This window comes from Crotalus tigris, unplaced genomic scaffold (genome assembly GCF_016545835.1).
Source record: "Crotalus tigris isolate CLP2741 ecotype Arizona unplaced genomic scaffold, ASM1654583v1 scf7180000020990.9691751010:1144802, whole genome shotgun sequence".
NCBI classification, from domain to species: Eukaryota; Metazoa; Chordata; class Lepidosauria; order Squamata; family Viperidae; genus Crotalus; species Crotalus tigris.
In genome coordinates, this window is record NW_024098300.1 from 907,971 (window position 1) to 934,849 (window position 26,879).

General features: G+C 47.4%; 2 protein-coding genes across 3 annotated transcripts in view; one reads left to right on the forward strand and one right to left on the reverse strand.

The window, feature by feature from the left end:
• Positions 1-405: 405 nt before the first annotated feature.
• Positions 406-26,253, reverse strand: RASGRP4 (RAS guanyl releasing protein 4). 2 transcript variants are annotated; one of them, XM_039369178.1, is made up of 17 exons: positions 26,065-26,253; positions 23,535-23,737; positions 22,212-22,317; positions 20,156-20,218; positions 18,977-19,108; positions 16,911-17,064; positions 15,174-15,332; positions 14,914-15,030; positions 13,288-13,563; positions 10,473-10,553; positions 10,280-10,384; positions 6,985-7,094; positions 6,287-6,431; positions 5,095-5,131; positions 4,094-4,240; positions 2,554-2,771; positions 406-918 (listed from the first exon to the last, which is right to left on the reverse strand). In XM_039369178.1, the coding sequence occupies exons 1-17, from the start codon at positions 26,085-26,087 to the stop codon at positions 787-789; spliced, it is 2,208 nt and encodes a 735-aa protein (XP_039225112.1). In that variant the 5' UTR covers positions 26,088-26,253; the 3' UTR covers positions 406-786. The 2 variants fall into 2 exon arrangements, with proteins under 2 accessions (XP_039225112.1, XP_039225111.1); XM_039369177.1 differs by having other exon boundaries at positions 15,174-15,347.
• Positions 15,296-26,879, forward strand: part of LOC120319870 (rho GTPase-activating protein 11A-like) — a 36,818-nt gene continuing 25,234 nt past the window's right edge. The window contains exon 1 of the mRNA XM_039369175.1: positions 15,296-15,369. The gene's annotated coding sequence lies outside the window, so the exon portion shown is untranslated. The remainder of the gene's footprint in view (positions 15,370-26,879) is intronic.

Here is a 26,879-nt window from a genome sequence, read left to right on the forward strand (position 1 = left end):
CTCTGATATTAATTGTTCTCACTCAGCCCAAACGCTTGCTGTGTAAAGATCCTGTTCAAAATAAAACTCTTTTATTTTTCTGCCTTCTGGTTGGCTGTGTAGCGGGGGAATTCCACCCATCTTAAAAGCATGGGAGTTGAAGTCCACCCATCTTAAAAACATGCTGGCTGGGGAATTCTGGGAGTCGAAGTCCATCCATCCGAAAGCTGCAGGCGGTCCTGTCCTCATGGCCAGGGTTGTTGTTGTTTTTGTTTGTTTGTTTGTTTTGCCATTTCTGGGTATTTTGCAATGGGCCTGCGTGATTGAACATCTGGTCGTTGAAGCTCACCCCCTTCCGCCTTTTGACATTTCTCAGGGACATTCAAACCGGTTACTTTTAGGTTAGGGATATTAATGCCGCTGGTATTCATTCTTGTGCTCTTTATTCACAAATCCCCAAAACGGCCAGAGCCATAAAATGGGGCAGTGCGTACTTTAAAAAAACAACATAATAAATAAATACAAATCTGTAGCTGCACGGTAAAGGGGGCAGATTCGCGCTGTTCCTTCTAGGCCTGCAAAGGTGGTTAAAAAGGAAAGATCCTCCTGGAAATTCGACAAAAACTCCTAGGACAGCAGCTATTCTCGGCTGCCGATTTTTCCTTTTTCTTGCCGTTTTAATTTTGCAGCTTCCTCCACCAGTCTCTTCTCCTGATCTCCAGCACGTTGAGGCTCAAGGCTTGCCCGTCGGGAAAGCTCTCCAGTTACTAGAGTTTGCAGCAGAGAACAGCAACCAAAGAGCCGATTTCAGACAAACCGGGGGGCGATTTCGTACGGGGACCCCGGACTGCTGGCTTTCAGGAGCCGCCTGTTCTCGGCCTCCAGCTGTGTGTAGCGGTTCTGAAGACACTGGTTGGCGGTGACCAGCCTGTCCCGTTCCTGCAGGTCAGAGAAAGCGGTTTAGAGAAGAACCAAGGACACCGCTCAGGGTGATGGGAGGCTGACATGTAAACCCCCCCCCGGTGCTCCCCGAGCTTGGTGGCTTTCTTGCAGATGTTTTATTACAAGGTTGACTCAGCCTTCTGAAGTCAGTAAAATGAGGACCCAGTTTGTTGATGTGCTGATTCTGTAGACCACTTAGAGAGGGCTGTAAAGCACTGTGAAGCGGTATATAAGTCTAAGTGCCCTCCCTCCCTCCCTCCTTCCTTCCTTCCTTCCTCACTTCCTTCCTCCCTCCCTCCCTCCTTCCTTCCTTCCTCCCTTCCTTCCTTCCTTCCTTCCTTCCTTCCTTCCCAGTGGTTAGAATGCAGTATTGCAGGCTGACTCTGCCCACTGCCAGCAGTTCGATCCTGACCTTCTCAAGGTGGACTCAGCCTTCCATCCTTCCGATGTCACTAAAATGAGGACCCGGATTGTTGGGGGCAAGAGGCTGACTCTGTAACCCACTTACTAGAGGGCTGTCAAGCATCGTGAAGCAGTATATAAGTCTAAGGGCTAAGCGCTATTGCCTTTGTCAAACTAGGCAACGTTCTCAAAGCGAGTGGGGTTGGCTCTTATTTTTATATGCTAGTTTTCATATACTGTTTTATATATTTATACATGAGCAGCTTGCCCTGTCAGTGTTAATGGGTGTGTTCTCAGTGATTCCTTGATTTTGCTGTTTACTGTTGGCTTGTTTGGCGGTTCTTTGATTGGGGTGTTGTTTACTTCTTATAAACAAGAAGTAAACAGTATTTCTTAATACCCCAGTGAAAGAATTGCTGAACAAGCTAACAGTAAATGGCCCAAATCAAAGGAAAGACCACTCCCACCAACACTGACAGGGCATGCTACTAGTCTATAAAAATAAGAACAAACCCCCCTCCCTTCTAACACTGATGCTGTTACCTAGTTGGGTCATGAACCGTCTGCGAGAAAACAGCCAAGCTCAGAGAGCACCAAGGACCCCATAGTTCTCCTCCTCTCCTCCATCTCCTTTCTAGAACTGATGATGTGCCCTAGTTGGGTCATGAAATGTCTGCAAGAAAACCACCCAGTTCAGAAAGCACCAAGGACCCCACATTCTTTCTCCTCCTCCTCCTCCTCCCACTCTGCAAACCCCTCTCCCTTCTAGCACTGATGATGCTATCTAGTTGGGTCATGAAACGTCTGCAAGAGAGCACCAAAGGCCCCACAGTTCTACCTTGAGCTATAAATATTCTCCTTTATTGGTAACATATAGGCATCTGTCAAGCTTCGAGACACAGGTAGTCCTTGACTTAACAATTATTATGGAGCCTGGTCATAAGTCATGACTGTCAGAAGCTGAATCACCCAATTTCACCAGCTCTTTTTGAGGTGGATGTGCACAATGCCACGGTCGTTAAACCAGCCACTGGTTCTCTAGGGAGGCAATTTTGGCCAGTAAATGCCTATTTTCGACCGAGCTGTCGTAAAATGTGTTCATGATCCTGTAAGATACCGCAAACGGGCTAGGAAATTCTGGGAAGTGGATCCCACCCATTTTAAAATGCCTTGGGGGGTGAGTTGAGAAACAATGAGTTCCACAATGATTTCCCCTGCCCGTATCCTCACCTTTTCCAGCTCTTTCACCAGTTCCAGGAGCTGCTTCTGAGTTTTGTTGCAACCATCCAGCGGCCGTTCCTCCTGCTCTTCAACTGCTGGGCTAGCCTGCTCCGTCTGGGTGGAGGCATGTTTGATCAGCCGGCTGCCCGGGCTGGTGGACAACGAGACCATGGGACTCCTGCCCTGTTCCCATCCCGGTGGGAAGAGAAACATTTCTTCCTCCGAGCCTGCAAGGTGAAAAAAAGAGGCCAGGTTAGCCACAGGATAAAGACATCAGTCCAGATCTCAGACACAGGAGATGCTGTTGGGGTGATTCTCGCCTCTTTGGCCAGGTGATCTTCGAAGCGAAGCGGTTCATCTTCAGGCTGCAATAACCTGGGATGGGATACTGCAGGTAGCAATAGCAATAGCCACTTAGACTTATATAGCACTCCACGGTACTTTACAGCCCTCTCTAAGTGGTTTATGGAGTCAGCCTGTTGCCCCCTCCCCCAACAATCTGGCTCCTCATTTGACCGACCTCGGAAGGATGGAAGCTCACTCAACCTTGAGCCGGTCAGGATTGAACTCCTGGCAGTGGGCAGAGTCACCATGCAATACTGCATTCTAACCACTGGGAAGGGAAGGAAGGAAGGGTACTTAGACTTATATACCACTTCACAGTGCTTTACAACCCTCTCTAAGTGGTTTACAAAGCCAGCATGTTGCCCTCCAACAATCTGGGTCCTCATTTGACCGACCTCAGAAGGATGGAAGGCTGAGTCAACCCTGAGCCGGTCAGGATTGAACTCCAGGCTGTGGGCAGAGTCAGCCTGCAATACTGCATTCTAACCACTGGGAAGGAAGGAAGGATACTGAGACTTATATACTGCTTCACAGTGCTTTACAGCCCTCTCTAAGCAGTCTACAGAGTCAGCACATTGCTCCCAACAATCCGAGTCCTCATTTTACCGACCTCAGAAGGATGGAAGGCTGAGTCAACCTTGAGCCGGTCAGGATCGAACTGCAGGCAGTGGGCAGTCAGCAGAAGTAGCCTGCAGTAGTGCATTCTAACCACTGTTCCACCATGGCTCTCAACAACCACACCTGAGCCCAAAATTTCCGTTGCTAAGCAAGGCAGTTGTTAACTGAGTTCTGCCCCTTTGCCAGAGTTGTTAACCGAATCATTGTGGTTGTTAAGTCAACAACCGGACATTGTTAAGGGAATCGGGCTTCTTCCCCATTGACTTTGCTTGTCCGAAGGTCGCCAGAGGGGATCCCAGTGACCTCAGGACGATGCAATCGTGCTAAACACATGCCTGTTGCTAAGCGGGCGGATTTTGATGCGACTCTGGAGGTGGGGCAACAGTCGTAAGCGTGAGTCACTTTTTTTCAGTGTCGTTGTAACTTTGAACCCTGGCTAAGCGAACGGTTGTCAGTCCAGGATTACCTGTGCAGGTAAACCTCGGCTTAACGATCATAAATTGGAAGCAGAATCTCCGTCAACTAAGCAAGGTGGTTGTGCAATGTTTTTTGTTTTACTTTTTTAACCCCCAACGACCCAGGTTACCAGAGCTGGGATGGTGACTGGTGGCCAGCGTGGCGGTGCGCGGTGTGCTGTCGGAGGAGGAAGAGGAGGAGGAGGAAAGGAAGTGGCGACTTTGACACTCCAACTCCACCTGGTTCTTGCAGTGTTTGTGACAGATCATGGAACAATCTGGAGAGGATAACCAAAAAAAAAAAAAAAACCCCAAAAAGGCTTCAATTCAAAGCAATGAGAAGATGGCGCCTCGCCCCAATGGCTCCTGCCTCCCCCATCTTCTCCAGCCTGGTACTACAACACCCATAGGGCTGGGTCAAGGCACTTTTATTGCTTCAGCACTAAAGTATACTTTTTTCTCTCTCTCCCCGCCCGAAGCAGGAATGTGACTGAAGAGTCAAACTCCAAACGAGGAGCAGAGGAGGTCAGGAGCGCAGTTCATAATAATTTCATTTAAGATATTTAAATTTAATAACCGGAGCAGGGGAGTTGTGCAGTTGTGGCGAATTGGTACCAGAGTGTAAAAGGAGGTGTTTCTTCCCCCCCCCCACGTATTTTTCCTGGGTGTGCTTTGTAATTTACCTCACGACTGACCTGCGGTGTTGATTTACCTCAGGAGGATGCTCCTGTTTGCCTGACTGTCTAGTTTGGTGTAGATATAAATTTAAATTTGCTTATATGAAACTACGGGTTTGTGTCAGCCTCTGCGGCTTCATTTGGACACCGGCTGACAATTTCCTGGTGTTGATAGTGAGTAAAGGTGAATTTTAGTTATTGTGAGGAGGATTCTCCAGCTTAATACAGTCTCCTGGATGCTTTTGAGCTGGGTTGTTTTCTGGCAGACGTTTCATTACCAAACTAGATAACATCATCAGTGCTATAAGGATGTGTGTGGGGGGGGTTTGCTAACCCTAATCCCCTTTTGACACCCAATTGCAGCTGTCCCAATTTGGGGGGGGGGGGCTCCCACCTCCTGGGATTCCGAAAAGCAGTTGTACTGCCCCGCAGAGCCCAGCAGAGGGCGTACTCACCTCTACATCTGTATCCCTGCTTGGAGACACCCCATAGCTACATCAGAAAAGGAAAAAAAGGGGGGGGGGTCAGTTTAAGTTGCAAGAACCCCTTGAGACCACATCTGGAGGATGCAAACTGTTCCACGAGCATCCCCAGCCAATGCTTGCACCCTATTTTAATGTGTGCCGTTGTGCCCGCAGTTAAAAATGACAACAAAGCTTATCTATTTTATTTTCATTCAATTCATTTGGCCCATCTCAAACATACATCTTGGTTTGAGAGCTTTCCTTTATTTTTATTTTTTATTTTTTTGGGGGGTAGTCTCCAGAGTTAGCTTCCAACAGGAGAGTTATGGCTGGGGAATTCTGGGAGTTGAAGTCCATATCTCTTAACTGGCTAAGCTTGGGGAGCAGTGTTTTAGAACAGTTCTTGTGCATACGCAGAGCAGTGAGAAAATGGGAATAAAGCATCCTTGAAGATACTCTGGCCTCCAATCACTCTTTTTCTAAAAAAAAAAAAGAAAAATAGTATGTTCCTAGTCCTGATGGAGGGCCTCGAAGGCTGGGAGACTAGCAAGGCTGATAGTTCCGGAGGGAACTGCTTAAATATGGAAGCTAAAACATATGAAAACGATTGCAGGAATTGGGTATGTCTAAGTCTAGTGAAGAGAAGGACTAGGGGTGACATGATTGCAGTCTTCCGATATTTAAGGAGCTGCCCCAAAGAAGAGGGAGTCAAGCTCTTCTCCAAAGCGCCTGAAGGCAGGACAAGAAGCAACGGATGGAAACTAACCAAGGAGAGAAGCAACCTAGAACTAAGGAGAAACTTCCTGACAGTGAGAACAATTAACCAGTGGAACAATCTGCCTCCAGAAGCAGTAAATGCTCCAACACCTGAAGTTTTTAAGAAGAGACTGGACAGCCATTTGTCTGAAATGGGATAGATTTTCCTGCCTGAGCAAGGGGTTGGACTAGATGACCTCCAAGGTCCCTTCCAACGAGGAGGAGGAGGAGGAAGATAGAGTCTAGCTGCAAATTTTCCTTTCTATCACTACTGGCTTTGGGCATAGGTGCCAACTCTGGGCAGCCTCTTCAGTTGTCTTTATTTCTAAGTTGTGCAAAAACATCTCTGCTATTACATTTCCAGTGGTCATTTCTGCCAATGCAAAATTGTGTGGGGGGGGATATCAGAAAAGGTGCGTAAACTCACAAAGCCGCCGCAGTGGTCGCAGAAGGTGGGTTTCTTAAAGCTGACCTCTTGGAAATCGTGCAGGAACCCGAGGCCCAGCCTAGAGAAGATGGCGCAGGCCCTCATGAAATACTCTGAAAGGTCTTCTCGACTCCAGGTTCCTTCTCTGTGATGAAAGAGAGACAAGTTTGGTTTAGCGCAGTGGTTCTCCACCTGTGGGTCGGGACCCCATTTGGGGTCGAACGACCATTTCACGGGGGTCGCCAAACAATGCAGTCCGCCATTTTTTTCCCCTTTTCCTTAGCTGTGCTACTCCCTTTTATTCTATTAGCTTTTGAAAGCGAATAGAATAGACTCTCTTGAATAGAGTCTAATTCTATTGGTTTTCAAAAGCCAATCGGAATTGTCCAGGTTGTCTCTGCCCTGCTGAGCCCGCCAAAAGTCCCATTCTGCAAACGGTGCTTGCACCAGTTGAGTAGTCCTCGACTTACGACCGGTTGAGTAGTCCTCGACTTACGACCGGTTGGGGGTCGCAGCATTAAAAAGGTTGAGAACCACTGGTTTAGCGGTTGAAGCTAGGAACTGGGTGTTTGTGAGTTCTCCTTCTGGCCGTACTCACAGGCAATCCGGGTGGGCCTCCGATTTCAAGGGGACGCCCTAGGTTTCCACTTTACGACAACCTGGCAGTGCCTTCTTTCCACGCAAGCCCCAGTGCTTACCGTTCTCTTTCCAAGCCGTAGAAGGAGAAAGGGAAGCTCATAGAAATGCTCTCAAAGTCTTCCTGAGAGATGCTGTCCCGTTGGTCAGGATCGTAATTCTTGAACACAGACTGGGGGGGGGGGAGAGAGAGAGAAGGGTAGAAAGGCGGCGATGGAGATGGGAAAAGTCTGCAGAGTGTTTATTCATAGAGGAGAATATGTACAGCTCAGAGTTCACCTGTGGGGTCCTCGGTGCTCTCTCTCAGCTTGGTTTTCTTGCAGACGTTTCATTAGCCAACTAGGTAACATCATCAGTGCTAGAAGGGGAGTGGGGTTTGTGGAGGAGGGGGAGGAGGAGGAGGACTACTGTTGGGTCCTTGGTGCTCTCTGAGCTTGCTTGTTTCCTTGCAGACATTTCATGACCCAACTAGATAACATCATCAGTGCTATAAGGGGAATGGAGTTTGTGGAGGAGGAGGAGGAGGAGGAGGAGAACTACGACTACTGTTGGGTCCTTGGTGCTCTCTGAGCTTGCTTGTTTCCTTGCAGACATTTCATGACCCAACTAGATAACATCATCAGTGCTATAAGGGGAATGGAATTTATGGAGGAGGAGGAGGAGGAGGAGGAGAACTACAACTACTGTTGGGTCCTTGGTGCTCTCTGAGTTTGCTTGTTTCCTTGCAGACATTTCATGACCCAACTTGATAACATCATCAGTGCTAGAAGGGGAGTGGAGTTTGAGGAGGAGGAGGACTGTTGCGTCCTTGGTGTTCTCTCAGGTTGCTTGCTTCCTTGCAGATGTTTCATTACCCAAATAGGTAACATCATCAATGCTAGAAGACAAGTGGGGTTCATTCTCTGTTGATATGTTTGTCAGAAGCTGGCTGGGAAGGTTACAAAGGGTAATCCCACAACTCCAAGACTGTGCAACCACATAAATACATGCCGATTGCCAAGCACCTTAATTTGGATCAAGGGACCCTGGGGATGCAGCCACGGTTGTAAATGTGAAAAATGGGGTTAAGTCACTTTTTCCCCCCAGTGCGTTTTCACTTCAAGCAGACACTAAAGGAAAGATTGCAAGTCAAGCACTACTTTAGGGGTGATGGTTCAGTTTCCTAGAAATTGCATGCTTTTGATGCATGCAGAAGGCATTTTTCAGCTACCACCAATTTCCGCTTCGCGGGTTAAACACGAAAAGCGGTCATGGATCTGTAAGATGACTGAAAGAAGCTCTCGACTCCGGGCCTGCCCTATTTCTTTTCTTACCACATCCTCTTTTTCCCAGCCTAGGACCTACATGCTGTTCTCGATTCCCCCTCCCATCCCCAGTCCTGCATACATTGTATAGATCCTCAACACACCCACCACAAATCTCCTAGGCAAAGCGGCAGGTGCCTTGCAAGTAAAAGTTCCTTGTTTCTCCTGCCGTGATTTTCAAAAGAGTCGCCGCTCTTGAAAAGACAAACAACAGCTAAACTGTAGTATGAGACAGAGACACAGAGAAAAAAGGGTTAAATACTCTGTCTTTGGCAATGCTGAAGCTATCTGGTAAAAGAGAACCCCAAACATCTATGCTATTTGTAATGGCGTTTGTGTAGATCCCTTGGGTTTATAGGTGAGCATCTCAAACCATCATCTGCTAATTTGACACCCTTAGGTAGTACCTCTCAAGCTGGACGGTGTCAAGATTGTATGGGCTTTGAGTTGAAGTCCATACGTCTTAAAAGTGGCCCAAGGTTGAAAAACACAGTTTGAAGGCAATATATAATAATAATAATAATAATAGTAAAGTTGGAAGGGACCTTGGAGGTCATCTAGTCCAACCCCCTGCTCAGGCAGGAAACCCTATACCATTTCAGACAAACGACAGTCCAGTCTCTTCTTAAAAACTTCCAGTGTTGGAGCATTCACTGCTTCTGGAGGCAGGTTGTTCCACTGGTTAATTGTCCTCACTGTCAGGAAATTCCTTCTTAGTTCTAGGTTGCTTCTCTCCTTGCTTAGTTTCCATCCGTTGCTTCTTGTCCTGCCTTCAGGCGCTTTGGAGGATAGCTTGATTCCCTCTTCTTTATGGCAGCCCCTGAGATATTGGAATACTGCTATCATGTCCCCCCTTGTCCTTCTCTTTGTTAAACTAGACAGACCCAATTCTAGCAACCGTTCCTTATATGTTTTAGCCTCCAGTCCTCTAATCATCTTTGTTGCTCTTCTCTGTACTCTTTCTAGAGTCTCAACATCTTTTTTACGTCGTGGTGACCAAAACTGGATGCAGTATTCCAAGTATGGTCTTATCAAGGCATTGTAGAGTGGTATTAATACTTCGTATACCCAAATGGAATATGAATATGGGGGAAGTGTTGGATGTGGACCCCTCCCTGCAAGCTAATGAAGCCCGGGGGTGGTGGTGCTTTTCTCCTCTCTGTCACTTTCTCAGCCATGCACAACCTTGTTTTCAGCGGAGTGTTTTATTTGTAGAAGAGGATGTGGTTGGAGTGGCCGGATTTGAGCATCTTCCTTTAACAGAAAAGGAGGGGGGCTGGGTGGAAAGGGGTGGGGAAAAGCGGGAACTGGACTTGGCCACGGTGGGAGGGGGGAATAGTGGGGGCCATAGGGCTGCAAAACCTGAGTGCCAGGCTCACTGACGTGACGCAAAGAACTCATATCGTCAGTGCTAGATAGAGCTTGAGAGAGAGCTGATGATGTCACCTATCTGGGTCATGAAACGTCTGCAAGAAAACCATTAAGTTCATAGGGCACCAAGGACCCCACAATCATCCTTCTCCTCCTCCTCCTCCTCCTCCTCCTCCTCCTCCTCCTCCTCCTCCTCCGCCAGCCCCCCTCCCTTCTAGCACTGATGATGTTCCCTAGTTGGGTCATGAAACGTCTGCAAGAAAGTCACCCTGCTCAGAGAGCACCAAGGACCCCACAGTCGTCATCTCCTCCTCCTCCTCCTCCTCCTCCTCCTCCTCCTCCTTCTCTCTGCCAGCCCCCCTCCCTTCTAGCACTGATGATATTACCTAGTTGGGTCATGAAACGTCTGCAAGAAAGCCACCCAGCTCAGAGAGCACCAAGGACCCCACAGTCGTCATCTCCTCCTCCTCCTCCTCCTCCTCCTCCCTCCTCCTCCTCCTCCTCCTCCTCCTCCTCCTCCTTCTCTCTGCCAGCCCCCCTCCCTTCTAGCACTGATGATATTACCTAGTTGGGTCATGAAACGTCTGCAAGAAAGCCACCCAGCTCAGAGAGCACCAAGGACCCCACAGCTCAACCCTGAGCTCCATATATTCTCTGTTCGCCATTGTTTTGATTGTCCTACCTCCACCATCTGCTGGACGTGCTTCTTGATGCCGAGACGGTCCGGCTTGGTGGCAACTCTGGGCGCCCACTCCACGACCACCGGGGGCTTGAATTGGGTGGACGGCTGGGAAGTGGGAAAGAGCAGAGCGCTTTAAGAAACAGGATGTCAGAGAAGACTTGGTCCTTCCTCCCCCTCTTTATCCTCCTCTTACCAGCAGTTTGAGGCAGCGAGGTTCACGAGAGTACGAGAGGGTGTAGATTTCCTCCTCTGAGTAGTAGAGATCTAAGGAGAGCTGGAACGCAAGAAGGCATTTAAGGGCAAAGGAAACAAACCATGGAGCCAAAATCTCATGAATGAGGGGTCCTTGGTGCTCTCTGAGCTTGCTTGCTTTCTTGCAGACATTTCATGACCCAACTAGGTAACATCATCAGCTCTAGAGGTAGTAAGGTAGTTTGCTCTCAGTTTATATTCTGGTGTCTTGTCTTTTTATTCTGGTGTCCTGTCTATGTGGGACAGGGCTGTCTTGGGGAGTTTTGGGTTGGGCTCTTTGGCAGTTTCTGGATTGGGGTATTGCTTACTTGATGGTTGGTCTGAAGTTGACCTTGGAGTTAATCTATGCTGATCTGGGTGCTGATTGCGGGTGGAGAGGTGCTGGAGCCTTTTTCTCTTTGGGGATGGTTGATTGTCTCTTTTGCGTAGTCTTTAGAGGCTGTTCATGAGTGTTGGGCAAGAACCATTGATATTGTGGTGACTTCGTGATGGACAGTGGTTGCACATTTGGGTAGGTCAGGGGTAGGCAACCCTGGCTCTTTTATGACTCGTGGACTTCCAACTCCCAGAATTCCTGAGCCAGCATAGCTGGGAGTGGAAGTCCACGAGTCATAAAAGAGCCAAGGTTGCCTACCCCTGTTCTAGGTCATGCCCGGGTATTTTATGCTTACTAGGCCGTATCTGACCCTTTGGCTGTCCCTGTCTGGCCTGCGTGGCTTGCTTTCATTTTGAAGCAATCTTTGTATTTGGATTGCTAGCAAAGAATGAAAGGAGAACTGGAATAGCTATTTCAAACTCTTTAGTTCTTATCAACCAGAGATTTCTGAGATTCGAACCTGGGCTGTCTGCATGTTAAGCAGCTGTGTTTAACCTCTAAGCCAGTGGTTCTCAACCTGTGGGTCGGGACCCCATTTGGGGTCAAACGACCATTTCATGGGGGTCACCAAACAATGCAGTCCGCCATTTTTTTCCCTTTTCCCTAGCTGTCCTACTCCCTCTTATTGGTGGCCACACCCACTTGGGGGTCACCACAACATGGGAAACTGTATTATGGGGTCACAGCATTAGAAAGGTTGAGAACCACTGCTCTAAGCCACAGGCTCTTTCTCACTTTGCCAGCTGTATCAGGGAGGGAAGAGACAGGGGAGGAGAATTATCTTGAGTGCTATTTGATACACCGGGTCGACCCAAATATGGGAGAAAGAAATCTTTTTTTATGTCTGTGTGTGTGTTTGTGTGTGTGTGTGTGTGTGTGTTTGTGTGTGTAGACGTGCCTATGCACCTTCCCAACCCCCTTGGTTTGGTCCTCCAGAACAGTCTCAATCCTCATGTGGCCCCTTGGAAAAATTAATTGCCTGCCCCTGTGGTAAGTGGTTGAATGGCCAAAGCAAAGACGGAATAGTTTCTCCTTTTGCTTCATCTCTACTAAAACAAACGGCCAGGGAACCCCCGAAGACAAGGGGGGCAGCCCCCTTGAGTGGATCAGGGCCCCAAGGCCAGCTTTACCACCGGAGTGGTTCCAGTCCATCTTTCTCCTATATCTTGTCCCCGTCTCCCATCCTGGATGAGTTGTTCGGGGTGACTTCCTCTTATAGGCCTTCTGCGTGTCTGTCCTCATTACAACACTACAGTCTGTGCCATCTTGACAGGTGGGTTTGAAACCCATTCCCTTCCTAGTCCACCTGGTGAAGAATAGACTGGGAAAGATGGGAGTTGTAGTCCAACAGCCTTGGAGGACACCGGGCTCCTGATTGAGGATTGCAAAGATTCCCTATTGGGGCCTATAGTCATGCCTTCACCCTGCCTGGGTTGCTAAGCAACGTCTGCATCATGGTCCTGCCCTCACTGGGTGCTGCTAGGCAACCAGGCATCTGGGTTAGGACACATAAGACCCGGCTATCTTTTCAGCTGCCAGGCCCCTATTTCTATAGCCAGAGATAATGCAGCCATTGGGATGACTGAGTCAAGCCACTAGGCCAGGGAAAGTAGGCCCTCTTTGCCTGTAGTGGGAGGCAGTTGCTAGGCAACCCTGCCACTCTTGTAGACTCTCCTCCTGGAGGTTTGTAAGCAACTTCACAGGTTGGAAGCCCGTAGAAGAGATGTTTGCCTGTTGTTGGGACCCGTAATCCCAGCAAAAGGCAGCGGGTGAAGACCTGCCACCCTTCTGAGACTATGACTGCCTTCAGACAGCATATAAATAATATAAATTAATAATATAACACAGTGATAGGCCACACGGTGCTGGTAGGGACTTTTGCGAAGGCCTGTTTCCTGATGGAACAATGAATCAATGGAATAGTTTGCCTCCGGGAGTTTGGGGTACTTTATTGCTGGAGATTTTCAAGAAAACTATTGGACAACCATTTATTCAGGACGGTGTAAGGCGGGGGGGGGCAACCTTTTGGGCACCAGTTCCGTGGAGAGAGGTTTTTCCACGGATCAGAGGGGGCCTGGTTTCAGGTGCTGCCTGCATCCCACGGATGGGGCTTCGCTGGTTTATATGGACCGGTTTCTGACCGGTGCCCATCCGTGGACCGGGGGTTGGGGACCCCCGGTATAAGGTGTCCTGTCTTGGTCAGAGAGTTGAAGACCTCCGAAATCTCTTCTAGCCGAATGATTCTATGAATGCTGGCGGGAAAAAGGCCACCTTCTCCAAATATGGGGCCAGGTTAACAGGTGGTTGACTTCCTTTCAAGGCAGCCACCTGACCATCAACCCTCCCATGTCTCCATAAGTTCTCCACGGATCTTTCTTACGGTCAGCAGATGCACCAGGTCCTTGTTAGCTTCGAAGGGCGGCTGAGTTCGTTGCCGCAACCGGAATTCCCACACCGGCTCATAGAGGCTCTGCAGCTTGCTCAGGTTGAGACGTCCACCCTCTACGCGGTCTGGGAGGGCTTCGTGCAAGGTCACCAGGTCCTTGAGGTGGACTCCCACAATGGGGATTTTGAAGTCCTTGCAATCGGCATAGGCCCGACGATACGCCCCATAGTTTCCGCTAGACGAGAGCAGTTCGGTCATTTCAGCAAGCACCTGCATGAAGAAGGCATAAGATAACGCATCTTGTAGACCTGGGGTCTCCAACCTTGGCAACTTTAAGACCTGTGGACTTTAACTTCCAGAATTCCCCAGCCAGCATGGGAGTGGAGAGAATCAGAGAATCAGAATAGAGCTGGAAGGGACCTTGGAGGTCATCTAGTCCAACCCCCAGCTCAAGCAGGAAACCCTATACCATTTCAGACAGGTGGCTGTCCAGTCTCTTCTTAAAAACCTCTAGTGATGAAGCACCCACAACTTCTGGAGGCAAGTTGTTCCACTGGTTAATTGTCCTCACTGTCAAGAAGTTTCTCCTTAATTCCAGGTTGCTTCTCTCCTTGATGAGTTTCCATCCATTGTTTCTTGTCTGGCCTTCTGGTGCTTTGGAAAATACATTGACTCCTTCCTCTTTGTGGCAGCCCCTCAAATATTGGAACTTTGCTATCATGTCCCCACTAGTCCTCCTTTTCTCTAGGCTAGCCAAACCCAAATCCTGCAACCGTTCTTCATACGTTTTAGTCTCCAGACCTTTAATTATCTTTGTTGCTCTTCTTCTTTGCCCTTTTTCCAAAGTCTCAACGTTCAACATTCAACCTTGGTCCACCAGTCTTAAAGTTGCCAAGGTTGGAGAGCCATGTTGTGGACAGTCAAGAGTCAAGATGCTAATGGACTAGATGACCTACAACAGGGGTGTCAAACTGCTGGCCCAAGAGCCGGTTTTAAAGTGAAAAGAAATAGAATAACATAGAATAAAAATGAATAAGTATAATAATAATGATAATGAAAGAAATCACTAAAAGCAAAATGATGTGTCTGCGTAATTCCTGGAAGAAAGCTGTTAGCAATAGCTGTAATGACCTAATGCATATTGAGAAACATTGTGTAAAGTGAAGCCTTCTATTCATTGTATGCCTGTGAGAAACTAAATGAAAATTATACAATATAAGATTCCATCTATGCCCCTTTGTTCCTGAGAAAAGGAAACCTATAAAGCTGTAGTTTGGACCCTCCCCCTTCTTCAGAAATTTGTTGATTGTTAATCGCTTCTGAACCTTTGCGCAAAAATAAACCTCTCTGTTTCACCCTTGGAATTCGTAAAAGTCCTTTATTTTTTTAAGTGCTTTTACTTTTTCCACAAGAGTTTCATCATACCGGAACTGCGCCCACCCCATTGCTGGCAACGGCGAAAAAGCTCTGGTATGTGATGTCATGGGTTTGACATGTCTGACCTACAAGGTCCCTTCCAACTCTGTTATTCTAATTCTAATTTGGACACGGCTACCTTTAGGATACCTCACCAAGACTAAACCTCCTCTCTTTGTGTCCTCAGGAGGACGCTTTCCTTACCTTGGTAACCTCGGAAGGGAGAAGCGCATGGGTCTCCTTGAGGCGAGCGATGGTGCTGTGGCAAAGGCCTCCCACCACTGCCATGAGCGTGTTGAAGTTCTGCAGCTGCCTTAATTTCTGCAACAGAAGGAAGAACAAGGGGACGATTCACCAGTGGAACGGCTTGCTCCAACACTGGAGGTTCTTCTGCATTCTATAGGTCTCTTCCCCCTCTGCATGGCCCACGCGCCTACTTCTGTTTCCTTCTAGCGGGACCTTACCTGGGTCACGTGGATGAACTTGGTGAAGACTTCTGCTCGCTGTTGGGGCGTGGGACGCTTGAGGATCATCACTTGCACCCACTGGGAGATGCTGTTAAACAGGGTGATTGCGCGTTCCAGGGCTGAGATTCCGTGAACGGATCCACGCAGCACGTAATTCTGGAAATCCAAGTACTGCCCAGGAGACCATGAAAAGGTAAGAACCGGTCTTGCTGGATTAAACCGAGTCCTAACTAAATCCATGGTTCTGTTTTCCACATGAGTCATCAGGGGACGCCCCTTTGAAGTCACTTAAGGGACACCCGCTTTGGATGCCTGGTTCACCGCTTTTGAGATGGATGGATAGTGGGAAGGGAAGTCCTTCCATCTTTGTAGGACTGTACTTGTACACGTCTAAAAACGCTGTCTCTTAGGGCCACTGCTTGTTATTACAGGGATGAGAAGTTGTGAGTGTTCCATCACTGGAAGTTTTCAAGAAGAGACTGGACAACCATTTGTCTGAAATGGTATAGGGTCTCCTGCTTGAGTGCCATTTTTTCCCCCCTTTTCCTTAGCTGTGCTACTCCCTTTTATTCTATTGGCTTTTGAAAGCCAATAGAATAGACTCTCTTGAATAGAATCTAATTCTATTGGCTTTCAAAAGCCAATAGGAATTGTCCAGGCTGTCTCTGCCCTGCTGAGCCCGCCAAAAGTCCCATTCTGCAAACGGTGCTGCACCAGTCGAGTAGTCCTCGACTTACGACCGGTTGAGTAGTCCTCGACTTACGACCGGTTGGGGGTCGCGGCATTAAAAAGGTTGAGAACCATTGGTCTAATGCGTCACAACTGGAATTCCTTTTCTGCTGCCTTCTCCGAAAGGGTGCTAGAATTTGGTACCAGCTGCATACAGAGACAGAAAGACACATGCCCTGTCTTCTGCCGTGATCTGGAATTTCCACTAAACAGGAAATTTCCACATTTCCTGTGGGCCTCTAGATGGTTGGTACACAAGGTCCTGGCTTACTAGTAAGTTTCAGCTGGGGACTCGGGGGGGGGGGGAGAAAACGTCATATGTTGCATTAGATATCGGTCTGGTGCAACCAAGGATACAATTGTCAACAATGCTTGGGGTGTTGCTTGCCAGAAATCAACCACACAACAGGGAAAAATCAGTAGACAGGATGGCACGGTCAACGCTAACACAACATTTCAGCCACCCAAACTGGGCAGCCAGACATGGGGTTGATGAATAATTGCATCCTAAAGATCAAGGAAGCAATTGCTGTTAAAATTAAAGTTAAAGCCATATTTCCCATCCGTGACCATTTTTAAGATGGGTGGGATTAAAAAGTTCAGTCAATTCCAACTTTGCAAGATCTTTTTTTTTCCCTCAAGAAGTTGAAATTGATTGATTGAACTTTTTTTTTGCACATGGCGGCAGAGGCCTAAAGCGAAAAGGTTTTATAAAACCCAGCTGAAGGCCTAGGACTGGGGCAACGGTGCGAGTGCCCACAGAGAGAGCTCTGAGTGCCGCCTCTGGCACCCGTGCCATAGGTTCGCCGCCACTGATATATACGGTACGCAGCCATCCTGAACACGTTGACTTCCTATGTCTAGCATTGTCTTCTACCAGCTAATTTCCCTCCCCCACTCCAAGATATTTGTACAAGATATAAGGCTGAGAAAGGCTTTCATAACGACCCATCCATCCATTCATCCACCTTGCAAAGCTTTTGGTGCTCCTCTGCAGCTGCTTACCGAGAGACGGCAGAAGGCCTTGAATTCCAGGTAACTGAGGTGGTCGGCTAGTTCACCTGGATCCAGGTGATCAAAGAGCAGAGAGACCTTACGTTTCTTGCCACTGGCACGGCTACTCTGGCAACTGAGAGAACGGTTCCAGATGTGGCTCACCCTGGAGGAAGAACAAGCGCAGAAGGGACCCATTAGGCAGCGAGTATCCAAAGATTCACAAGACCAGAGGGCCTTCTCTATGGAGCTGCAGAGCGCTCTATGTAAACAAGACCAACACAACTGCTAGCTAACTAGAGAAATGTTAGCTTCCATGGATAGTTGTGCATAGATGGGATGGTCTATGGCAGGGGTAGGCAACCTTGGCTCTTTTTATGACTGGTGGACTTCAACTCCCAGAATTCCTGAGCCAGCATGGCTCAGCATGGAAACCTCTCCCTTTCTCCTCAGCATGGCTGGCTCAGGAATTCTGGGAGTTGAAGTCCACCAGTCATAAAAGAGCCAAGCTTGCCTACCCCTGGTCTATGGGGAAGAATGAAGAAGGCAGATGTTTTCCTGAGGAACAGGGATCCGTGGCTCTTCTGAACAGCAAGCGTTGGAGAGGTGACGAGGCCAAGCGGTTGGAGATCAAGCAAGGAGAACCTGAGAAGCAGGTCCTTCAAGTTCTCCTGAGGAACAGGAGAAGGCTTAGTAGCACTATGGAAGCTCGGAACGGCTTTTAAGGCAACACCCGTGGTTTTTCGTCATTGTCAGTCCATCTCCACCAAGTGACACGTTCGTTGGACTTTCCTTCTGCTTTACAGCCTCACCGTGATTAGGCAACAACTTTGGAGAACCTGCTGAATCACTCTTCCTTGCCATTGAATCAGAAGATTTTTTTAAAGGACGGGTAATATCCTGGACTTTCCCTCCTCCTCCTCCCCCCCCCCAAGGAATTTGCATTCAAAATAAAGTTTGCTACAGAACAGGCGTGTTCAATCTTGGCAACTTTAAAATTTGTAGACTTCGACTCCCAGAATTCCCCAGCCAACATGCCCTTTAGGAAGAAGACATCTACAAAATAAAATTTAAAAGGACCCTTTGTAAGTTGCCCTGAGCCCATCTCATTCTGATAGATGGGACTCCATTCCCCCATTCCTCCATAGCGAGGCGTATCTTTTTAACTCAAGACACTTGGAACGTACTCGTTTTTCTAAGAACAATCCGCAGAGGTACATTGACCAGTGAAATCCTCTACCATAACTCAGCTAGAACTACAAGTAGACTTACAACCACAATTGGGAATAAAATTTCGGTCGTTGAGAAAAGCAATAGCAATAGCGCTTAGACTTATATACCGCTTCACAGTGCTTTACAGCCCTCTCTAAGCAGTTTACAGAGTCAGCACATTGACCCCAACAATCTGGGTCCTCATTTGACCGACCTCGGAAGGATGGAAGGCTGAGTCAACCTTGAGTCGGTCAGGATTGAACTGATGGCAGTGGGCAGAGTTTGCTTGCAATACTATATTCTAACCACTTCACCACCACAGAAGGAAGGAAGGAAGGAAGGAAGGAAGGAAGGAAGGAAGGAAGGAAGGAAGGAAGGAAGGAATAGCAATAGCAATAGCATTTAGACTTATATACCGCTTCAAAGTGCTTGACAGCCCTCCCTAAGCAGTTTACAGAGTCAGCCTGTTGCCCCCAACAATCTGGGTCCTCATTTTACCAGCCTCAGAAGGATGGAAGGCTGAGTCAACCTTGAACTGGTGAGACTTGAACTGCCGGCAACCAGCAGTCAGCAGAAGTAGCCTGCAGTACTGCACTGAATTTTTGTTAAATGACCAGTCATAAGTTGAGGACTACCTATATACAGCAGGTTTTTTTTTTTGAAGTATCGTGGAGTTAATATTATAATTAATATGGGATGCATTCAGCTTCCCTCTTTTTCTCTGCCCAAAAGCCCCCTTTTGCAAAACAAATACGTTCAACAAATAAATAAAATAAAATAAAACAGCAGCACACGGAGTCTCGCCGTGCCTATCCCGTCCCTTCCATGGAGCAATTCCCATTTCTGAACCGGTTGTCGCCACTCACATGCAGGATGCATCAAGCACGTTGCGGTGTTCTGCTGGGCCTTGGTTCCTCACCACCTCCAAGATTTCTGTGATCACCTCCTCCAGGTGGGGGTCCAGGTGAAAAGCTTCCGGATAGTTCACAAGCCAGTAGCTGAAAAAAGAGCAAAATTTCAGGTTGGAGTTGAGTGTTTGACTGGAGAATTCTGGGAGTTGAAGTCCACACATCTTATTGTTTACAAGCTTGCTGACAGGAATTCTGGGAGTCGAAGTCCATATAACTTTAAATTATTATTTTTTTAAATCAACAAAACAAAACAAAACATAACACACACAGTGTATACTCTTCCCTTTTTTAAACAGCGATTTCGTAACAGTAATCTTCTATTATTTACATTTCCCCCCCTTATTCTTCTTTAGAATATTTGTCCTTGTTGCCCCGTTGTTTCTTATTTGCATTTTTCTTCCTTCGTACTATACTTCATACTAAGAATAATACATATTATTATTACTGTACATTATTATACACACATTTTCCACTTTCGACCTTTCCACATTTATTCTCCTCTATTATTTCTAGTCTCCAACCAGTCATACCACTTGTTTCATATTAGATAGTACTCTGTCTTCCTTTTCTTTTATCTCTTTTGTTAATTTGTCCATCTCAGCACAGTCCAGGATTTTTCTTATCACTTCTTCCTCTGATGGTATATTCTCATTTTTCCAGAACTGTGCGTATGCTATTCTTACTGCTGTTGTTCATATAACTTTAAATTTACTAGTGTGTGGGTGGAGAATTCTGGGAGTTGAAGTCCACACATCTTAATGTTTACTAGCTTGCTGACGGGAATTCTGGGAGTCGAACTCCATATAACTTTAAATTTACTAGTGTATGGCTGGAGAATTCTGGGAGTTGAAGTCCACATATCTTAATGTTTACTAGCTTGCTGACCAGGGAATTCTGGGATTGAAGTCCATATACCTTAACGTTTACTAGCATGTGGCTGCAGAATTCTGGGAGTTAAAGTCTACACATCCTAAAGTCTACTACCGCAGCTTGCTAACCGGGGAATTCTGGGACTTAAAAGTTTGCTAGCTTGGTGGCTGGAGAATTCTGGGAATTGAAGTCCACACATTTTAAGTTGGCCAAGTTGAGAAACCTTTGAGGAATTAAAGAGGACAATGAGAAGAGCGTTCAGACCGGACAAAGTGGCAGATCCTCAGCTGGCGTGAAGGGTTCTTGTCTTGAGCTGATTCCTGATATGTGATCAATAGAGTTAAGGCTTAGTTAGCTTTCAGATTCTTGGGCAAAGCATTTGAGCATCTATTTGGCTGAAATGCACTCCTCTCCTTTTCAGCAGAGTTCCTTTACTGTGTGAGACTTTCTAGCAGGACTGTGTTTACTAAGAGGACATAACGGCGGAACCTTTTTTTTCATGGAAATAACGCCTCCTGACACAAAGCTTACACCAGTGTTTCCCAAACTTGACAATTTTAAGGCATGAGGACTTCAACTCCCAGAATTCCACAGCCAGCAACGCTGGCTGTGGAATTCTGGGAGTTGAAGTCCACATGCCTTAAAATTGTCAAGTTTGGGAAACACTGGCTTACACCAATTCACTGGCATAACTGCTCCTGAGGAAGTTAATTCTGGAAGAGTCCCAGTAATTCAACCAGAAACTGTTCATTAGCAATTGTCGTTCATCGCAAGCGCTCAGACTCGAGATGCTTTTTGTGCCGGTTTAAAAAAACAACACAAAAAAACCAGAATGCCTCTGGAGTATATAATGCTGGTTCTGAAACTGTTCTGGGAGGCCCGCTTGAAGATTCGGCAAAGAAATTTGCTAGGTTCATACTGTATAATGCACGAAAACTCCCCATATCCAGGTTCATATACTGTACTGTAAGAATATAACAGTAGCATGGCCTGACTCACGCAGCCTTCGAAACTCACAGCTCAGCAAACTCTACCACCAACTAATCAACCCCTTTTATACAAAATCAACCCCTTTAGGAGCTTTGGCTCCGCCAGGATCGCCAGCAAGCTGTCATTTTACCTTTAATGCAATTTTTTAAAATTTAAGATCTTTAAATTTAAGAGGTATTGTTTTATACATCATTTTGTTCAATGCCTGGAAGCTGCCTGGAGTCCCCTTTGGCGAGATGGGCGGCAAATAGATAGATAGATAGATAGATAGATAGATAGATAGATAGATAGATAGATAGATAGATAGACAGACGATAGATAGATAGATAGATAGATAGATAGATAGATAGATAGATAGATGATTGATAGGTAGGTAGGTAAGATAGATAATTGAGAGATAGATGATAGATAGACAGATAGATAGATAGATAGATAGATAGATAGATAGATAGATAGATAGACAGACAGATAGATAGATAGATGATATAGATGGATGGATGGATTGATAATTGAGAGATAGATAGATAGATAGATAGATAGATAGATAGATAGATAGATAGATAGATAGATAGAAGATAATAATAATAATACCATCAAACATCCACATCTGCCTATCCCAGGTCCTGGGTAAGGACTCGATAGGTAGACAAAATGCCAAATCCAGTCTGAACATCTGGCTGACTGTGCGATGACCCATAATAATAATAATAAAGTTGGAAGGGACCTTGGAGGTCATCGAGTCCAACCCCCTGCTCAGGCAGGAAACCCTACACCATTTTGGACAGATGGCTGTCCAGTCTCTTTTTAAAAAAACTTCCAGTGTTGGAGCGTTCACAACTTCTGGAGGCAGGTTGTTCCACTGGTTAATTGTTCTGACTGTCAGGAAGTTTCTCCTTAGTTCTAGGTTGCTTCTCTCCTTGATTAGTTTCCATCTGTTGCTTCTTGTCCTGCCTAGATAGATAGATAGATAGATAGATAGATAGATAGATAGATAGATAGATAGATAGATAGATAGATAGATAGATAAGCCACCATCCCATTCTAGACTGCCCCTTGGAAAGACATTCTAAGGAGTCTCTATGGAGATTCTCAGTCCAAACCATGTTGTCCCAAAGGTGCTTTTTCAAAAGGCAACAGGCCGCTCTTGGGTTTTTTTTCCTTTGAAAACATTTCCCTTCTCCATGAACGGCAGTGTAGAACTAAAGAAGCTTCTTGGATGAGAAGCGAAATGTCTTCAAGGAAAAAAATAATCAAGAAAGTCCAGTTGCCTCTTGAAGGAGCACCTTCGGGACCTCTTAAGGAGAGACGCATTGTGTCCCTCAAAGGATATAAAGTCAGAAGACGGCGGGCGAGCTCTGCAGACGGGACCACCCAACTGTGAATGGTTAGTGTCATGTTCACCATGAAGTCGCTGGTGCACAGATTCCCATCCACATCTGGAGAAGAAGGACAGGCATTAAAGTGGATCCATCAATAGGCAGAAATGGAGCTGAATAGAAATTGAAGAAAACAAACAGTCTGGGCTAGATCTACCCCATAACACAATACACTCCTGGACTTTTAAGAGTTTGGTCTAGAGCAGTGGTTCTCAACCTGTGGGTCGGGACCCCATTTGGGGTCGAACGACCATTTCACGGGGGTCACCAAACAACGCAGTCCGCCATTTTTTTCCCCTTTTCCTTAGCTGTGCTACTCCCTTTTATTCTATTGGCTTTTGAAAGCCAATAGACTAGACTCTCTTGAATAGAGTCTAATTCTATTGGCTTTCAAAAGCCAATAGGAATTGTCCAGGCTGTCTCTGCCCTGCTGAGCCTGCCAAAAGTCCCATTCTGCAAACGGTGCTGCACCAGTTGAGTAGTCCTCGACTTACAACCGGTTGAATAGTCCTCGACTTACGACTGGTTGGGGGTCGTGGCATTAAAAAGGTTGAGAACCACTGGTCTAGAGGTTAAGGCACCAGGCTAGAAAGCACAAGACCGTGAGTTCAAGTCTTGCCTTAGGCATGAAAGCCACCTGGGTGTCTGTGGGCCAATCACCAGGAGATGGTGTATTCTAGTTCTGCCTTAGGCATTAAAGCCAGCTGAACACCTTTGGGCCAATTACCAGGAGACAGTGAGTTCTAGTCCCGCCTTGGACATGAAAGCCAGCTGGGTGCCTTTGGGCCAATCACCAAGAGATGGTGAATTCTAATTCCACCTTAGGCATTAAAGCCAGCTGAACACATTTGGGCCAATTACCAGGAGACAGTGAGTTCTAGTCCCGTCTTGGACATGAAAGCCAGCTGGGTGCCTTTGGGCCAATCACCAGGAGATGGTGAGTTCTAGTCCCGCCTTAGGCATGAAAGCCGGATGAGTGACCTTGGGCAAGTTCCTCTCTCTCAGCCCAGCCCACCTCAGAGGGTTGTTTTGCGGAGAAAACAGGAGAAGGAAGGTGTGTTGGATATGTTCTCCGCCTTGAGTTAGGTGTGAAAATAATAAAGGCGGGATACAAATCAACAACGAAAAAAACCTTCCTGGCTGGTAAGCTGGCGTATCTGTGGCCCAATTCGCACTAGACTCAGCCCCAGTCTCTAGCCTCATGGAACATCGTCCCCTCCACCCACCCACCCCAATCAAGACGGGGGTCTCCCCCCCCACCCTCCCGTCCACGGTACCAAAGGAGCGGAGGCATTTCTCGATCAGCTCATCCAAGGTGCAGGAACGATTCAGTTCTGCCAGGCTGATGCAGGCCAAAGCCTGGTTGATCTCCCGTGGGTTGGGGCAGGTCATGTGGCGTCGGCTCTTCCGCCGGTAGATCCTGCTGGCTCCCGGGAGGGTGCTGGAATCCATCCTACCAGCCGCCTCAGTCTGGGATCTCCTGCAAAAGCAACAACTCTGCTATCTGGCCATTGTCAACAAATGGGGCTGTGGCGGATCATCCAGCTGGTGCCTCCATCAGCTCTTGAGTGGAAGTACGGTTGCATCTTATCTTCTACACCAGTGTTTCCCAAACTTGACAATTTTAAGGCATGTGGACTTCAACTCCCAGAATTCCACAGCCAGCGTTGCTGGCTGTGGAATTCTGGGAGTTGAAGTCCTCATGCCTTAAAATTGTCAAGTTTGGGAAACACTGTTCTACACAACAAAAGCCACAGCAGCTCTACTCCAAAGGCAGATGGGGTGGCAAGGAGCCTTTGGGGAGATGCTAAGGGGTGGGTTAATCTCCTCTAACATTTAAGACCCCTTCATCTGCCCTCTTCCCCCCCCTCCAAATGGTCAGGAACCTTGGACCCTTTGATGCTGCTGGGAGCGCTGTGATTAGAAGGCCGCATTGCAGGCTGACTCTGCCCACTGCCAGCAGTTTGATCCTGACTGGCTGAAAGGTTGACTCTGCCTTCCATCCTTCCGAGGTCGGTGCAAATGAGGACCCAGATTGTGGGGCGGGGTCGGGGGGGGGGGAAAGAGGTTGACTCTGTAAACCGCTTAGAGAGGGCTGTCAAGCACCACAAAGCGGTATACAAGTCTAAGTGGCTAGTACATTGGTTCTCAACCTATGGGTCGGGACCCCATTTGGGGTCGAATGACCATTTCACGGGGGTCGCCAAACAACGCAGTCCGCCATTTCCCCCCCCTTTTCCTTAGCTGTGCTACTCCCTTTTATTCTATTGGTTTTTGAAAGCCAATAGAATAGACTCTCTTGAATAGAGTCTACTTCTATTGGCTTTCAAAGGCCAATAGGAATGGTCCAGGCTGTCTCTGCCCTGCTGAGCCCGCCAAAAGTCCCATTCTGCAAACGGTGCTGCACCAGTTGAGTAGTCCTCGACTTGCGACCGGTCGGGGGTCGTGGCATTAAAAAGGTTGAGAACCACTGGGCTATTGCATTTGCTCTTTCTGGAGAGGCTCTGCTGATTGCCCGTAACAGGCCTCTGAGCCAACTGCTTGCAGCCCTGTGCCACGATCTTGCACAAGTTCCTCAAATGCCCATTTCAAGAGCTCCACATCCTGGCAGCCTTACACACACACACACACACACACACACACACACACACACACACACACTGTGCAGCTTCACGTTGCCTGGCTGTTTCAAACCCCAGCTATTCACCGAGGAAAACAGGAGGCCCTGTGCGAATTTCTGCCAAGTTCCCCCCTTCTCAACCCCATGGAAAGACCCTCTTCCGTCACCCTGCTGCTCTCCCTCCAGTTTCCCGTCCCCGTCCCGTAGCGTGCTGCATCTTGTCGATGTACTAGGACGTTGCTTCTGAAAGCACCCTTTTCCAACCTTTCTCCCAAGTGAAAAACATCGGCTAGCCCGGGCTTGAGACACGCTTTGAGTCGTTAAGATTTCGCTCCGATAAATTTGGGGCGGGTTGCTGTCCAATTCAGAGGTTTCCCATCCTCCCAACCGTCTTGTGCACAGGAACCTACAGGTCTGAACGTGCCTTTCAACCTTTCCCAAATGCGACAGCTGTCATTTTCCAATTTAGAGTTGGCTTTTATTTTTTTCCACGTTAAGTTGCGCCGAGTTGAAAAGAAACTTACCTGCGGGTGTCCCGCCATTAGGGCCCCCGAGCTGCAGGTAAGAATGAAAAACCAGCTGCCTGGTAAATAGATCAGCTGCTGTTCTTCTATGCGGTGAGAGAGTTCCAGAGTAGAAAAGTGGGAGCTTTTTCCAGGATACGGAAGGAAGGAAGAATCTTCCTTCCCCGTGTAAGTTTCTGGCTTAGCCTATCCTGATGCCCATCAGCCCGGCGCCTCTCCCCAAAACTGGCGCCTTGGGAAAGATTTTTTTTTTATTATTAAAAAGTTTTTATTTTCCATTTATTCATACAAAATACAATTCAATTAAAATAAATTCCTAACCCTTGGTACCGCCTGCCCATTCCCCCCAGGCTGCGTCCACCCTCTCTAAACCTTCCCTACTTCCCTCACGCCTTGGGAAAGATTAACTTCATATGACCGAGGATGTACGGAGGGCAACTCCTCCTTTTCCACATGAGCGCAAAAGAGGAGAAGTGAGAAAATAAAGTTGAGTTCACCTTACTCAAAATGACACAGAACTTAGAAGGAAAAAACACCAAGGTGACTAAGAGGAGAAAGAAAGAAAGAAAGAAAGAAAGAAAGAAAGAAAGAAAGAAAGAAAGAAAGAAAGAAAGAAAGAAAGAAAGAGAGAGAGAAAGGGCGATTTCAGCGCGTTTGGCTTACCGCTTGCTCGCCCGTCGGATCATGGTTTCTTTGGCTAGCTGACCGGGATCCTTCCCTTCAGTTGGTTGTGACCATTAGGGTGGATTGCCTCTTCACTTGGCAGTTATTTGCCAAATGCCAAAAGCTTCCCTTGGCCCAAGCAAGGCCCAGATAAGTTGGATGGCAGAGACGCCGGCTGGCTGCGAGGCAGCTGAGTCAAAACGAACTGGTTGGTTTTCTGCTGATGTGGAGTTAAAAGGAACTGGGTTACACATGTGATGTGTGTGTGTGTGTGTGTGTGTGTGTGTGTGTGTGTGTCTGGAAAAAAGTAGAACTAAATCTTACTTTTCGCTATATGGTTAATCAGAGAGATTCCTGGGCATGGAGCTTTTAAACCAAGAGGCCAAATGCAACAGGTGAACTCTCTCTGTTGCGATGGTTTTAACTCGACAGGGAGTCCTCAACGTACGACCACGGCTGAGCCCAGAACGTATGTTGCTCAGCGAGACATATTGTTAAGTGAGTTTTGCCCCATTTTATGACTTTTCTGGCCACGGTTGTTCAGGGAATCGCTGCAGCTGGTTGAGTCAGCCACCCGGTTGCTAAGTGAATGGGGCTTTCCCCTCCGTTGACTTCGCTTGTCAGACGGTCACAAAAGGGGATCAGACGGCCCACCGGGTCATTGCAACCGTCGTAAATATGAATTGGTTGACAAGCATCTGAATTTTGATCCGTGGGGATGCTGCCACCGTTGTGTGAGGGATGCTCTTAAGTGGCTTTTTTCCAGTGCCGTTGTAACTTTAAGTGGTCACTAAATAAACTTTCTCTTTTTCTCT

Coding starts and splice junctions, on each gene's coding strand:
- RASGRP4 (XM_039369177.1), bottom strand. CDS start 26,087: ATGATCCGACGGGCGAGCAAGCG. Junction 17,065..18,976: donor GTGCTTGATGCATCCTGCAT/GTGAGTGGCGAC, acceptor TTCTTCCTCCAG/GGTGAGCCACATCTGGAACC. Junction 919..2,553: donor TGGTGAAAGAGCTGGAAAAG/GTGAGGATACGG, acceptor TCTGACCTGCAG/GAACGGGACAGGCTGGTCAC.